The sequence below is a fragment of the Protopterus annectens genome, chromosome 6.part1 (genome assembly GCF_019279795.1).
Source record: "Protopterus annectens isolate FY-2018-M chromosome 6.part1, PAN1.0, whole genome shotgun sequence".
Lineage (NCBI taxonomy): Eukaryota > Metazoa > Chordata > Ceratodontiformes > Protopteridae > Protopterus > Protopterus annectens.
In genome coordinates this window covers 65,823,184-65,836,322 of record NC_056738.1, presented here as the reverse complement: position 1 = coordinate 65,836,322, position 13,139 = coordinate 65,823,184, and the positions used below count along the sequence as shown (strand labels likewise).

At 42.1% G+C, this 13,139-nt stretch overlaps 1 protein-coding gene across 1 annotated transcript in view; it reads right to left on the bottom strand.

The window, feature by feature from the left end:
* BBS5 (Bardet-Biedl syndrome 5) overlaps positions 1 to 13,139 on the bottom strand; it is a 793,745-nt gene that overhangs the window by 260,323 nt on the left and 520,283 nt on the right. Inside the window, exon 8 of the mRNA XM_044075486.1 lies at positions 8,914 to 8,976. Within this exon, the coding sequence (XP_043931421.1) occupies positions 8,914 to 8,976 (63 nt within the window). The remainder of the gene's footprint in view (positions 1 to 8,913; positions 8,977 to 13,139) is intronic.

The window sequence follows — 13,139 nt, the reverse complement described above, 5'->3', positions numbered from 1 at the left end:
AATTTCAGGAGTTGGCTGACCGGCACTTGTGAACTGATTCTGCTTCGGGCACCGCACAGCAAGAAAGACTGATGTAATGACGTCGGTTGCATGTTTTATACCCCTGACGACCTGACGTCATGGAAGAAGAGACAGCAACGGATGCAGGACCCAAGACTTTGTTAATCAGGCCGACTGAGGGCTACCTGCAAGCAGATAACCCAAATGTAATGACTGCAATAGTGAAACACGAAAAACATAAAAAAACTGAGAAAGGTTGAGTGCTTCGGACAGCTGTTCTGAACCAGTGTCGAGCACGAAAAACAGAATCAAGTGCTACAAATAAGAAACTGGCTAGTTCTAAGGGAAAAACTGAAGAACATACTTTATGACGCCAGGAATAGTTTAACCTTAGCTAAGCGGCGCTGTGCGATGGGCAAACTCATGTAAATCCACGCAAACATGGGTTTTTAACTCAGGCACTTGAAAGGGATAGGAATTAGCCCAAAACGGCCAATAAGGTAAATTTCAGAGCTGGAGACCATTCCTCTTGCAGCAGATAGGCTGCTTTAATGCTTACCACTCTCACTAATAAGCAGAAAGACCTCCCACTGGCACAACAAGGTCTGGACCACTCAGAAACACAAACTAAAATCCTGAAACCAGCAGATCTGGGATCTGGACTATTCTAGTATAGGAAAGGGCAGGAAATGAGCAGTACAGATAGTATTTTTTTGTATTTTTTTAATTAAGCAGAAAAAAGCACTTAAAAACAGTAGTAATGAGTGTGATGCCTACAGAAGTTTTAAACAGGTAAAACAAGTGCACACACAGTAAAAATGAATTAATAGTACAAAGCAGCAGAAATACAGCAAACAACAGTTAAAAAACTGCTTTTTAAAGTGCGATTAGCTAAAAACAGTTAAAAGAAAGCCAAAAAGGTACTTAGATCAGCAAAACGTCTCTCCTTCTCGTTTCTGGTGCTGAAGTAGTCTGCAGGATGCCCAAACAGTATCTGCTGAGCTAAAACAAGAACAAACCTGTGCAAACACGGGTTTTTAACTCAGAAACTTGAAAGAGATAGGAATTAGCCCAAAACGGCCAATAAGGTAAATTTCAGAGCTGGACACCACTCCTCTTGCTGCAGATAGGCTGCTCTAATGCTTATCACTCTCACTGATAAGCAGAAAGACCTCCCACTGGAACAACAAGGTCTGGACCACTCAGAAACACAAACTAAAGTCCTGAAACCATCAGATCTGGGATCTGGACTACTCTAGTATAGGAAAGGGCTGGAAATGAGCAGTACAGATAGTACTTTTTGTTTTTGTTTTAATTAAGCAGAAAAAAGCACATAAAACAGTAGTAATGCACAGAAAAGGCTGTCACACTTGTGTGTGACGCCTACAGTTATAAATTCAGTTTAAATTTTAAGTTTTAAACAGGTAAAACAAGTGCACACAGTAAAAACAAATTAACAGTACAATGCAGCAGAAATACAACAAATGACAGTAAAAAATGGCTTTTTAAAGTGTGATTTAGCTTAAAACAGTTAAAAAAAGCCAAAAAGGTACTTAGATCAGCAAAAAGTCTCTTCTTCTCCTTTCTGGTGCTGTAGTAGTCTGCAGGATGCCCAGACAGGATCCGTCGAACTAAAACAAGCGCAAACCTGAGCAAACATGGGTTTTTAACTCAGAAATGTGAAAGGGATAGTAATTAGCCCAAAACAGCCAATAAGGCAAATTTCAGAGCTGAAGACCACTCCTCTTGCGGCAGATAGGCTGCTTTAATGCCTACCACTCTCACTGATAAGCAGAAAGACCTCCCACTGGCACAACAAGATCTGGACCACTCAGAAACACAAACTAAAGTCATGAAACCAACATAGACATGATTGAGCTCGCTGGATGTGTGTCCCAGGCAGGTATGTCCCTATCCTTAAGCAGCATCCTACCATCACCCAGAATTATGCCTCTATACAAACAGAAAATGCTTAGTTTCTGGCGTCATTCCCAGAGAATGCAGTACCTGACAGCCTGAGAGTACATGACTGACACACCAGGATGCTTTGCCAGAGATGGGCTTCATCTGCCCCCTTTTGCCTCCCCCATAATGCCTTTTCTTAGGCAAAGTCATGAGGACAAAATTACCAACGTGAAAAATTCTTCTAAACGAAATTTAAAGGTCATGCGGCTAAATGCTAGGAGTCTTAACATGAAACTGCACTCACTGCAAGCATTCCTCACCCTGGAACATGCTGACATTTGTGCAGTCACTGAAACCTGGTTCAAAGTTGCAGAGAGAACCCTAGCCTTACCAGATTACTCATCCTACCATACTTTCAGAACCCAAAAGGAGGACTACAAATCCAAAGGAGGTGGAGTTTCAATATTTTTCAAAAACATACACACCTCCAGGTTGGTCAAACAGTATGACACACAGGAGACACTGCAGGTGCAGTTAACTGTTGACACAACACCTATTCAAATCATAACTAGCTACAGACCCCCAACCATGACTCAGGAAGCCCACTCCACCTATATGGACTTATTTGAATCCATTAAGATTCAAACCTCTACCCTGATCCTGGGTGACTAACTACCCAGCTATAGAGTGGAAGAGCTATTCTAGCCAATGCGTTGGATCAGCTGGTTGACACTGCCATGAGAGGTGAAAATAGCTTTGCCTGGTACTAATCAACATAAGTAACCACTGTAGCACCCCTACAGTGTCATCCTCCTTAGTAAGATCCGAGCATAAAGTGATCATTTTCGAAGTCACCATCTCCCCTGACCCTCCCCCCCCTTGCCAGGGTCTAACAAAAAAACTTTTCCAAAGCTGACTACAACCTCCTGAGAGCAGGTATAAGCAGCTTTACAGCCACTGTCCCTTCAGTTAGAACTAGCACTAATGTCCAAGCCTACACCAAAAAAATGATATGAGCACCTACATAGTTGCAGGGACTCAGCAATACCTGAAAGGACCAAATCATCTTCCTCAAGGAAGAGTAAACCTGTCTGCTGGACAGCAGCAATAAACAAACTCTATAATAAAAGGAAAAAAAATTGCTGTCTTTGACCAAGAAGGAGCAGGTGCCAAGTTGGTAACAATCTCTCCTTTGTCTGAACAAGCAAATAAGGTCACTGATGAAATCCTCTAAGTCTAATTTTGAGTCCAAATTGGCCACATCCACTAAGGACAATCACAAGGCCTTCTTCACATATGTCTGCAGTCTCAAAGGTAACACCCAAATCTGCTCTGAACTGGTGGTCAAGGGCACCACATACACAAATGCAGTAGATACAGCCATCCTGCTGGCAGACAGGTTCAGTGAAAACTTCACCCCCCTGTCCCCGCCATCAGTAAACCTGACATCCCCAGCACCTGCCCCCCCCCCCCTCATCACCAGGGAGCTGGTCTTAAAAGCCCTCTTAAAGGCAAAAAATACAGCCTCCATGCGACCCAACAACATCCCTGGCTGCATCCTACATGAACTCAGGTATGAGCTGTCAGCACCATTAGGCACCATATTCAACCAAAGCCTGAGTACCAGCTTCATCCCAGCCAAATGGAGGACAGCCACTGTCAACCCTCTACACAAAGGTGAAGCATTCACTGACCCAGGAAATTACACGCCCATCGGCCTAACTAGCCTGATCTGCAAGGCCATGGAACGCATTATCATGGACCTTATAAACAAGGACATTGGCAATCTCCAAATGCTTGACCCCACACAGTTTGGTTTTGTCAAAGGGAGATCATGCCTATTAAACTTGGTTGACTTCTTTGAAACAGTCACCAAAGCCATGGACGAGGGAAAGACAGTGCACACTGCCTATCTTGATCTAGCCAACGACTTCGACACTATTCCCCACTCAGGCATAATAGATAAACTCTCCCAGCTAGGCATCAACCGTATGTTACCAGATGGGTAGCTAACTGGCTCACTAATAGAATCCACTCAGTCAAAACAGGGGAAGCCACCTCTAGTAGTAGACCCGTAATGAGCGGCATATCCCAAGGATCGGTCTTGGGGCTTTACTGTTTGGGATATACTTTTCCAAGGTGCAAGCCAAAACCAGTGGTCTGTGGCCGACCAAGTTTGCAGATGACTGCAAGCTGTGTGCTGTCTTAAGCTGCCCTACTGATGTGAACATTCTGCAAGAGAGCCTTACCCAAACTAATGACTGGTGCCAGAAGCATGGCCTCAAACTGAATGCCAAGAACTGAATCATTACCCCATTTGGGGAAAATGGCGCCCCCACTAATTATCACATTAATAACGAATGTGCTAAGAACACAATCAGTCCTGAGGGACTTGGGCAACCAGGTTGATAGAAAACTGACTTTTGACCACCATGCCGCCTCCGTTGTACAGAAGGCTTACTACATGGCCCACCTCATAAGAAAGGGTTAGGAGGAACAAGAAGGTCATAACATCCCTGTACTCCTCTATTATCAGACCCAATAGCGAATACAATCCCTCATTCGGCATGTACCTTCCTAGCACATGCAGCAGCTGGAGAGAGTACAGAAGATCCTGACCAGGAAAATCCAGGGTCTCAAACACCTATCCTACAGAGACAGGCTAAAAGCCCTGTCCCTCCACTCAGTCTCATACAGACTGCTCAGAGGTGACCTGTATCTGGCATGGAAGGCCGTCTCAGATCCAGCCTTGGATGGAGTTACTGCATATCCATATGTCAAACTCCACTTGCGCAACCCACAAGCAATTTGTGTCCTAAAGACTTCCCCATCTGTGGAATAGACTCCCTCTCCATGTCAAGCAGAGCACCTCACTAACCTTCTTTAAAAGGAACCTGGACTGGATGGGAAACAGAAAATACACTCCTGGGATTCCACCTGTGTCCCTGCTGGACAGGGGAAATAAGTGCTGACTTTGTGGGAACATGGGAAAAATTCTTGGCTAGGCTTATAAGGTCCTCTGGGCCAAAAGTCTAGTATTGTCCTGTGAACCTATGAGCCTATGAGCTCCTGCAAGCATATCTGACAGCTCTTTGATTAGATCCCGCTGGAGTCTGATGAAGTGTGCCATGAAATTCAACAACTTTTCATATTTTAAGTGTTGAAAAAATACATGGGTTCATGCACTTAGATAAAATGTCTACATGGAGACTATTGCTGTATGATGTTTATTCGTGATGATGTTTTTGAATACTATTTGTGAATGCTTTATACACGATATATGTGATGTGATGTTTTTTACGAAATGAGTTTTAAAGTAGCAAAATGAGGTTGATATAGTCTTTTCAAGATTATAAACACAGACTTTTTAAGCTTTGGAAGATTTTCCTATGATTTTGTGATAAACTTTGTTTATAAATGACATTAAATGATTAAGTATAGATAGATTTTTATATTTTTATTAGAGATTTTTACCATTATTATTATATATGAGGAACGGTTTTTAGTGACATGATTCAACTTTCAGTGTTTTGAAGCATATATGAGTTTTGGGTCAGTTTGAATATCCATGTATTTATTTACTGCTGTTTTACAAACAGTGATGGAACCGTTTGACATTCTAATTAATTAATTGATTAATTGTTTACCTAATTATGTAACAAGATGTTCAACATTGATGGGAGTATAAAACAGTTGGGTTTTGATAGAGTAACTTATATCTGAAGAAGCGTGCTAGAGGCATGCGAAAGCGCTCATTTTTGTTATCTTGTTGAATAAAAGAAACGTTGGAAATATTTCGTGTTCTCGTGGTGTGTCCTGCAAGGTTGGTTTTTGTGAAATTCAACAACTGTAAGGCAAAGGTCGAAGAAGCGTACACCTGCTTCTCAAACCTGTCCATTGCCCTGAATTCTCAATTAGGTGGATGAACAGTGGAACTGTCTTCTGCAAGTTCCTTCTTCATCTCTGCCACAACCTTCATGGCATATACTGCTAAACCCTTGGTCCAATGCTGATGGTCCTCTGGCACTGAAAGGATCTCATCTGGTCTCCTAAAGATTGGTTCTACAAAGTCAGGGGCCTTCCATGTGCGATCAACTTAATGAAATTGTCAGTAGGTGGGGTCACCCAAGAGGTAGATGGGTGAGCACCAAAAGCTTGCAGGTATACCAACTCCTCTGAGGAAGGGTCTTTGGGCTTCAAGCCACCCTTCTGCTCTAATATTTCAAGAATGGCTCCAAAGGAGATGTCTTCTGGGGATGACCGGGGAGAACCCTCACAATCATCGTAGTCCTTGTCCTCCATGACAGATTCCTCTGGGGAACCGAGGTGTTTCCTCTTACTTGTCCTCTTCTGGGGCACTTCCTCAGTGGGAAATTCTGTGGAGGACTCGGAAGAGGCAAGGCCATATAGAGGGGTATCCTGCAGCTTCGCTGCTCGCTGTCTGGGCATGGAGGTTGGTGGTAGCTCTGGATGAGAGGGAGTCCTGGGAAACTGCTCCAATTGGGAAGGAACCAGCTGAGAACCTCCAGAGGCCAAGGCCCTCTCCATGACCTGGAAGGCAGGCCCCCCAGAAGAAGGATGGGAGCCCAGAACTGGGAAGGACAACCTCGGAACCGTGGTCCCACCCTGCTCCAAAGAGACCGCCATCGAGATTGAAGCCAAGGAACAGCCCAAGAATGAAGCAGCACTGCTATGACCCCGGGAGTCCATTGGTTCCGAAGGAGCTGAGGAACTCAGGGCACACACTGGTGCCAAAGGCGTAAGAGCTGTCGGTACCGAACAGCCGGAATGGGGGAAATCAGAGTCATGGTTTCTAATACCTCAGTAGAGGTTAGAGGAGGAATGCTGGTGGAGTCCTTGAAGAGAAAATTCCAACTCCAAAAGGGAGCAAAACCTGGGAAGAGGCTGAAATACCCTAAACACAAGGAGCTGATCCACCAACCTCATGACGTTGACTTCCATCACATTCCTAGAGGAATGGACTGAGAATGCTGAGGGGGATTCCGGCTTCTCTAGAAAAGGGCTTGGAAGGTGTCCCACAAAAGGATCTACAGAAGGAGCATACCTAGTCCTGGGAAATGGAATAAACCCTGGTTCCAAAGTTTGTGACTGCACTGTGGAAGAAACCGGTTCCAAAAATTACAGATGGTGCCACAGAATGGACTAGCACCGATGAAGGGAAAGTCACATGAATTGTCTGTGTTGTGGTGCTTGGCACCAAAACCTGTGGTGCAGAGCTGGTTACTACAGTTGGTGCTGACGAAGTTGGTTCCATTGATTTTTTTGTCAGTTAACTTCGGTTCTGCAGAGTGAGTGGGAACCAAAGATTTATGTCACTTGTGTGCTGGAGCCGAGGGGAATGCTGGCACCGAGAGACTCCTCTTCTTTCCATGTTCTATTTTAGACGAAGGGGAGGAGGAAAATGAAGGTGAAGACATATCCAATTTTGAAGTCCTAGGCTGACTGGACAAAGCCTCATTAAAAAAAGTCTTAATCAAACCTTTCAAAATTAGTTTGTTCTTTCTTTCTATGAGGGCCTGGTAACTAAACGCTTGACAAATAGCAAAATTGCCTTGAAAATGTGCCGGGCCCTAGCAGTAGACACAAGAAGAATGCCAATCAGAATTGGGCATTTTTTTAACACAATCACAATACTGTTTAAAGCCGGTTGTTCCTTTACTTTTATCTGCCATGTTGAGAAAAATATCAATGGCACAAAGACACTCACACAGCTTCACACACGTACTGGAAAGAAGAAAGTAAAGGAGGGGAAAAAGGCTACCAACAATGGTAGGCCAGAAACTACCAAGAGGTAGGGGCAAAAGGGACAGAGCTACCAATGATGGTAGATCAGATACCACGAGGCAAAATAGTATACTCACTCACCAAAGAAAAATTTGACTACAGCTGAAGCAGGGAAAAAATCCTACCAGCAATGGTAGGCATGAACAGCAAAGTGTAAAGGGAGGTGAAAGTTAACTGGGTAGGCAGAAATAGGTTTAAGTAAATTTGCAATAATAACAAAAAAATAATGAAATTGGACTTAGCTCTAGAGAGAGATTGGCTGACATGTCTTATGTAGAAGAGCGGCAAACCAGATCTGAGGTAATCTAGAGAGGGGCATTCTAGGTAGGGTTTTTGGTTCTCGTGAGCTGTTATAATAGCAAAGACAGTTCCGATAGTCAGAACCGAGTCATATGTCAAGGATAAATGAAGACTGACAACATCAGATCACTGCTTACTTTATTCAGAAAAAAATCACTGAGAAATAGCAACAGTACAGTTTCGCATTTTAAGAGATCTAAACCAAATGTTAAAAGGATACACAGACAGACCAACTTATAAAAAAGAGCTACAAGAAGGTCCAAGCAAAGTTAGTCTTCACTGTGTAATAGCTTAAACCAACTGTAGTAGAGGCCCATGGAGGGTCTACCCCTAAAGTACATATCAGTACTTCAGCTACATGTCTTTTGAATGCCCTTGACTTTTTTTTTTTTTAACTTGTACTTTTTGAAGTCTTTACTGGTGTACTCAGGTCAATAAATCTAATCTCCACTATCTGTAGACATGCTAGGATTTGTCCTTTTTTTCTGAGTTTGTCAGTACAATGTAAGTGGATTGTTTGATCATACATTACAAACACAGACCTTAAAAATAAATCTGACATCCATAGCATTAGGGTGGCTGCAAAATGTCCCAAATAACACCCAAACCAAACTGGTAAAAGGGTCACACAGACAAATAAACCATTTAGTAAAAACAATCCAATATTTAAAGTTTTCCAATTTGAACTGTTGAGTATGTTTCAGAAAATGAAATTATAATTCATGCCTATAAACAAGTCATATCCTGAAATTTTATAAGCAATATTTTCAAACAAGCATAAGAAATACATTACTAACATAGAAGCCAAAATAAAAAAAAAAAAAACAGTTATGACATCTTCACAGAATGAAAAAAATATATAATCTAGGTTTTAATATATATCAAGGCAACAATTTTGCTTACCTGCTGAGAGCTTTCTATAACAAGTGCCAAACCAAACTTGGAGTCCCTGATCTTTATTGAGCGCTATGACAAAAAGTAAAAGTGACAGAGAAATTAATCTATTTGCATTTTTCAAAATCTGACATATATTGTTTAACCAGTTTTTACAGGACAAACATAGACAGAAAATAATAAAAGTTTTGATCATATCGTGATCTTCCTTGTAGCACTAGGGTCCCAATATCACTATTACATATTTTGTAAGTTGTTCTACCCTCAAAATGGCATGCATGGCAGCCTTTCTCATGTAATTCTGTTTTCCAGTTAAGCTTCTTTCATCAGAAAGTGCACCACAATGTGACACCATTTAATTTTACTTTATTATTTAGTCCTGTCTGACATGCTACAGTTATGTGAGGACATCTGTATATCTACAAGACACGTGACATCTGTACGGTATATAATAACTTTTGGGTTTTACTCACCTCATGAAGGCCCATTCCCAGCAAGTTTCATCAAGCAGTCCAATCTCCCTATAGAAGACAATCATATCTATCTAGTACTTCCACTTGTACTGATGCTAACTGGCCCAAATCTGCCATAGAATGGTCTGCACTCCCTTCATTTCTCTGTGGTTAAAAAGGTTATGCATAAGTACACATATGATAATGCAAGAGAAGAAACTACTCAAGGGAACTGCAAGTAAGATGACAGTGCAGTGGCATAGAGGTTAGCATTGTCACCTCACAGCAAGAGGTTCCCTGGGTCAATTCTCAGCTGGAGTTCCTTCTGTGGGGAGTCTGCTTGTCCTCCCTGTGTTCATGTGTGTTTCATCCAGGTGCTCCAGTTTCCTCTCATGTTACAAAGACAAGCATCTGGAGCATTTCTCCTTGGGTCTCTGCTGAAAATTGGCTTGTTCCAAGTCAGACTTTCCTGGTAAAAAAGAAGTTATGTCTTACCATAACGTTCCATCTGTGTTGTTGATCTTCACCAATCCTTTGGAACTGACTCAGAACTATCTTTCAGCTCACTCTCTCCAAACACTTGAGCTAGGCTCTACCCATAATGCTCCTCACAGAGATTACCTCAGATCGAGTTTGCCAGATAACAGTGTTCAGTAAAAATAGTATGATTAACTATAGATTGTATAGAGACGAGGCCATATATGAGTCCTTAATGAAAAACTAGCTCAGGACTAAAGTGATCTACTAATAGTCTTAGGATGGGGGAAGGTGGGTGGGGATGTCAAGGATTGGTGAAGATCAACAACACAGATGGAACTTATTCTTTATCTGACGTTGTTAATCTTCACCTAATTCTTGACAGTGGGACAGCTACTTTAGCCTTGGGAGGTCTGATGGAAGTATATTCCTATGCACCATAGAGCCAAAGGATGCTCGTCCTCTCGAGACCTGATCTAATTTGTAATGAGTGATAAAGGTATGATAGGAAGACCATGTGGCTGCTGCACAGATGTCATCCAGAGAAGATCTGTCATGAAAAACTGCTGATGTTGCCACAGCTCTTGTTGAATGGGCTTGAACTGGTCTGGGAAGTTGAAGTCCTTGGGAATGATAAATGAATGTAATGCAGTCTCTAAGCCATTTAGCTAAAGTAACCTTAGCAAATGAATTGCCCATACGGTGAGCTGAGAATGCTACAAATGACTGATATCATTTTCTAAATTCTTTTGTTCTGTGAAGATAAAAATGTAGTTGTCTCTGCACATCTAGTAAATGAAGGGCATATTCCCCTTTGTTAGAAAAATTAGGGAAAAATACTGGTAATTGTAGCATCTGATTGATATTGGATTCGGAGACTACTTTGGGTAGAAATGATGGATTTGTTCTCAGTGTAACTCTGTCTTTATGAAAAATTAGGTAGATTGATTTACATGAGAGGGCTTGCAATTCGGCAACCAAAAATATTGTCTTCCAGGATAAATACTTCAAATGACAGGATGCTGACTGTTCAAAGGGAGTTTGGTTAGATCTTGAAGGAGAGTAGTTAGATCCCATGAGGGAGTTGGTTCTTTAAATGGGGGAGTTAGTAGGAAGAGTCCCTTTAAGAAAGCTTTACAAAGTTTGTGAGACATTATTGGAGAGTCATTCCAACCGGAGTGAAAATTTGAAATCGCTGCCAGATGCACTTTTATCGTAGATGCAGAGGAACCAGATTGAAAAAGTGTGTTTAGAAAGTCATGGACATCATGAATGGGAGTGGCATAAGGGTCCAGTCCTTTATTCAAGGCCCATCTGGTAAATTCTTCCCATTTGCACTGATACAGTTTTCTAGTAGCAGGTTTGTGATGGTCATAATTATACACTGGACAGGAGAAGAAAGGGCAGGATGCCTGGCAATCATGGGAATTGGAGGAAAGTACAGTTGTGTACACTTACCATAAATGTAGATGTTCGAGTGTACTCACTGTTGCAGTCATTACATTTGGGTAATCTGCTGGCAGGTTGCCCTCAGTCAACCTGAATTCCAAAGTCCTGGGTCCTGCGTCGGTTGCTGTCTTCTCTTCCATGACGTCAGGTTGTCAGGGGTATAAAACATGTAGCCGATACCATTTTCTTTAGTTTTTCTTGCCCCCGATGTCAGGTGCCCCCAAAAAAGGTAGCAAAATTATATATATATATATATATATATATATATATATATATATATATATATATATATATACATACATATGCATCAATATAAATTTTACCTTCATCTACAAGCAAATACACCACATAGGTTGTAGAAGACAGAGAAGAAAAGATAAACTTCAGAATGACAGGGGGATGGTGGGAGGGTAACCTGGACTGCAACAGTGAATACACTCGAACATCTACATTTATGGTAAGTGTACACAACTGTACTATGTTCTTCGTGTTTCACTGTTGCAGTCATTACATTTGGGTAGGATCCCAAAGCTATGGTTGGGAGGCTGGAGCTAAACAGCATTAGGTGCGGCTATAAGGCCCAGTAGCACTGCAGTGGCAAAGTCTGCCCTGGACCTAGAGTAGAGAGGCAAATGGTAATGCTTTGTAAAGGTGTGAACAGAACTCCAAGTGGCAGCCTCTAGAATGTCTTTGGTTGGTACGCCTCTGAGAAAGGCTGCTGAAGTAGCTGCAGCTCTGGTGGAATGAGACCTAATGCCCTTGGGCACAGGTTTACCATGGTGTAAGTAGCAGGAACGGATGCAGTGGCTTATCCACTTTGAAACTGTCTGCTTTGAAATAGCCTTTCCTTCTGATCCTGCAGCATATGACACTAGTAATTGCTCAGTTTCTCTTAGAGCTTTTGTCCTGCTCAAGTAGAATCTTAGCTGTCTGTGTACGTCTAAGAAATGCAGAATTCTCTTCCCTTGTTCTGCGGATTTGGATAAAAAGTTGGCAGATTAATTGCTTGGTTAAGAGCCACACTGGAAATCACCTTAGGCAAAAAAGTAGGATTTGTCCTCAGAGACACCCTCTGTCTGGGTAAAATATGATAAAAGGCTCTACAGCCGTGAGGGCCTGTAGCTTTGAAACTCTTCTTGCTGAAGTAATTGCTAGTAGCAGAGCTGTTTTCTATGATAAAAACTTTAGATCAATGGTAGCAGCTGGTTCAAATGGAGGCAGGGTGAGCTTCTCCAACACATAATTGAGGTCTCAAGCAGGTAATGGTGATCTTCTAGAAGGCCTTACACTTTTGGCTCCTCTAAGATACTGCTTTAGTAAAGGATGAGAAAAGATTGGTGGCTCTGTATTGTAATGAGCAGAAATGGCACAGGCATGGATTTTGATTGATGAGAAAGATAGGCCTTTGTCAAGCATCTCAGTTAAGTATTGTAATATCTGAGGAATATTTGGTTCTGCTGTATCAGTTCCTTGTGCTTGATTCCAAGCACATAATCTTTTCCATTTGTCAGCATAAGATTTCCTAGTACTAGGCCTTCTGGCTTCCAAAATGACATCCATCACAGCTTTACTGAGAGATGTTGTTTGAATGACTACATGATTAGCCATGCTGCCAGGTTCAGAGTCTGTAGTTGATTGTAAAGGATCTGATTGTTTTGCTGGGACAGTAGTTGTGGTCTTTGAGGCAAGGTCCAAGCTGGGTATTGAGCCAAGTTCCTTAGGATTGGGTATCAGTAATGGCAGGGCCAGTCCGGGGCAATTAATATCATTTTGGCTTCTCTTGTCTGACCTTTAGGAGGACCTTGGGTAGAAGAGGCAGGGGGAGAAATGCGTAAACTGATAGGTTTTTCCAACTGA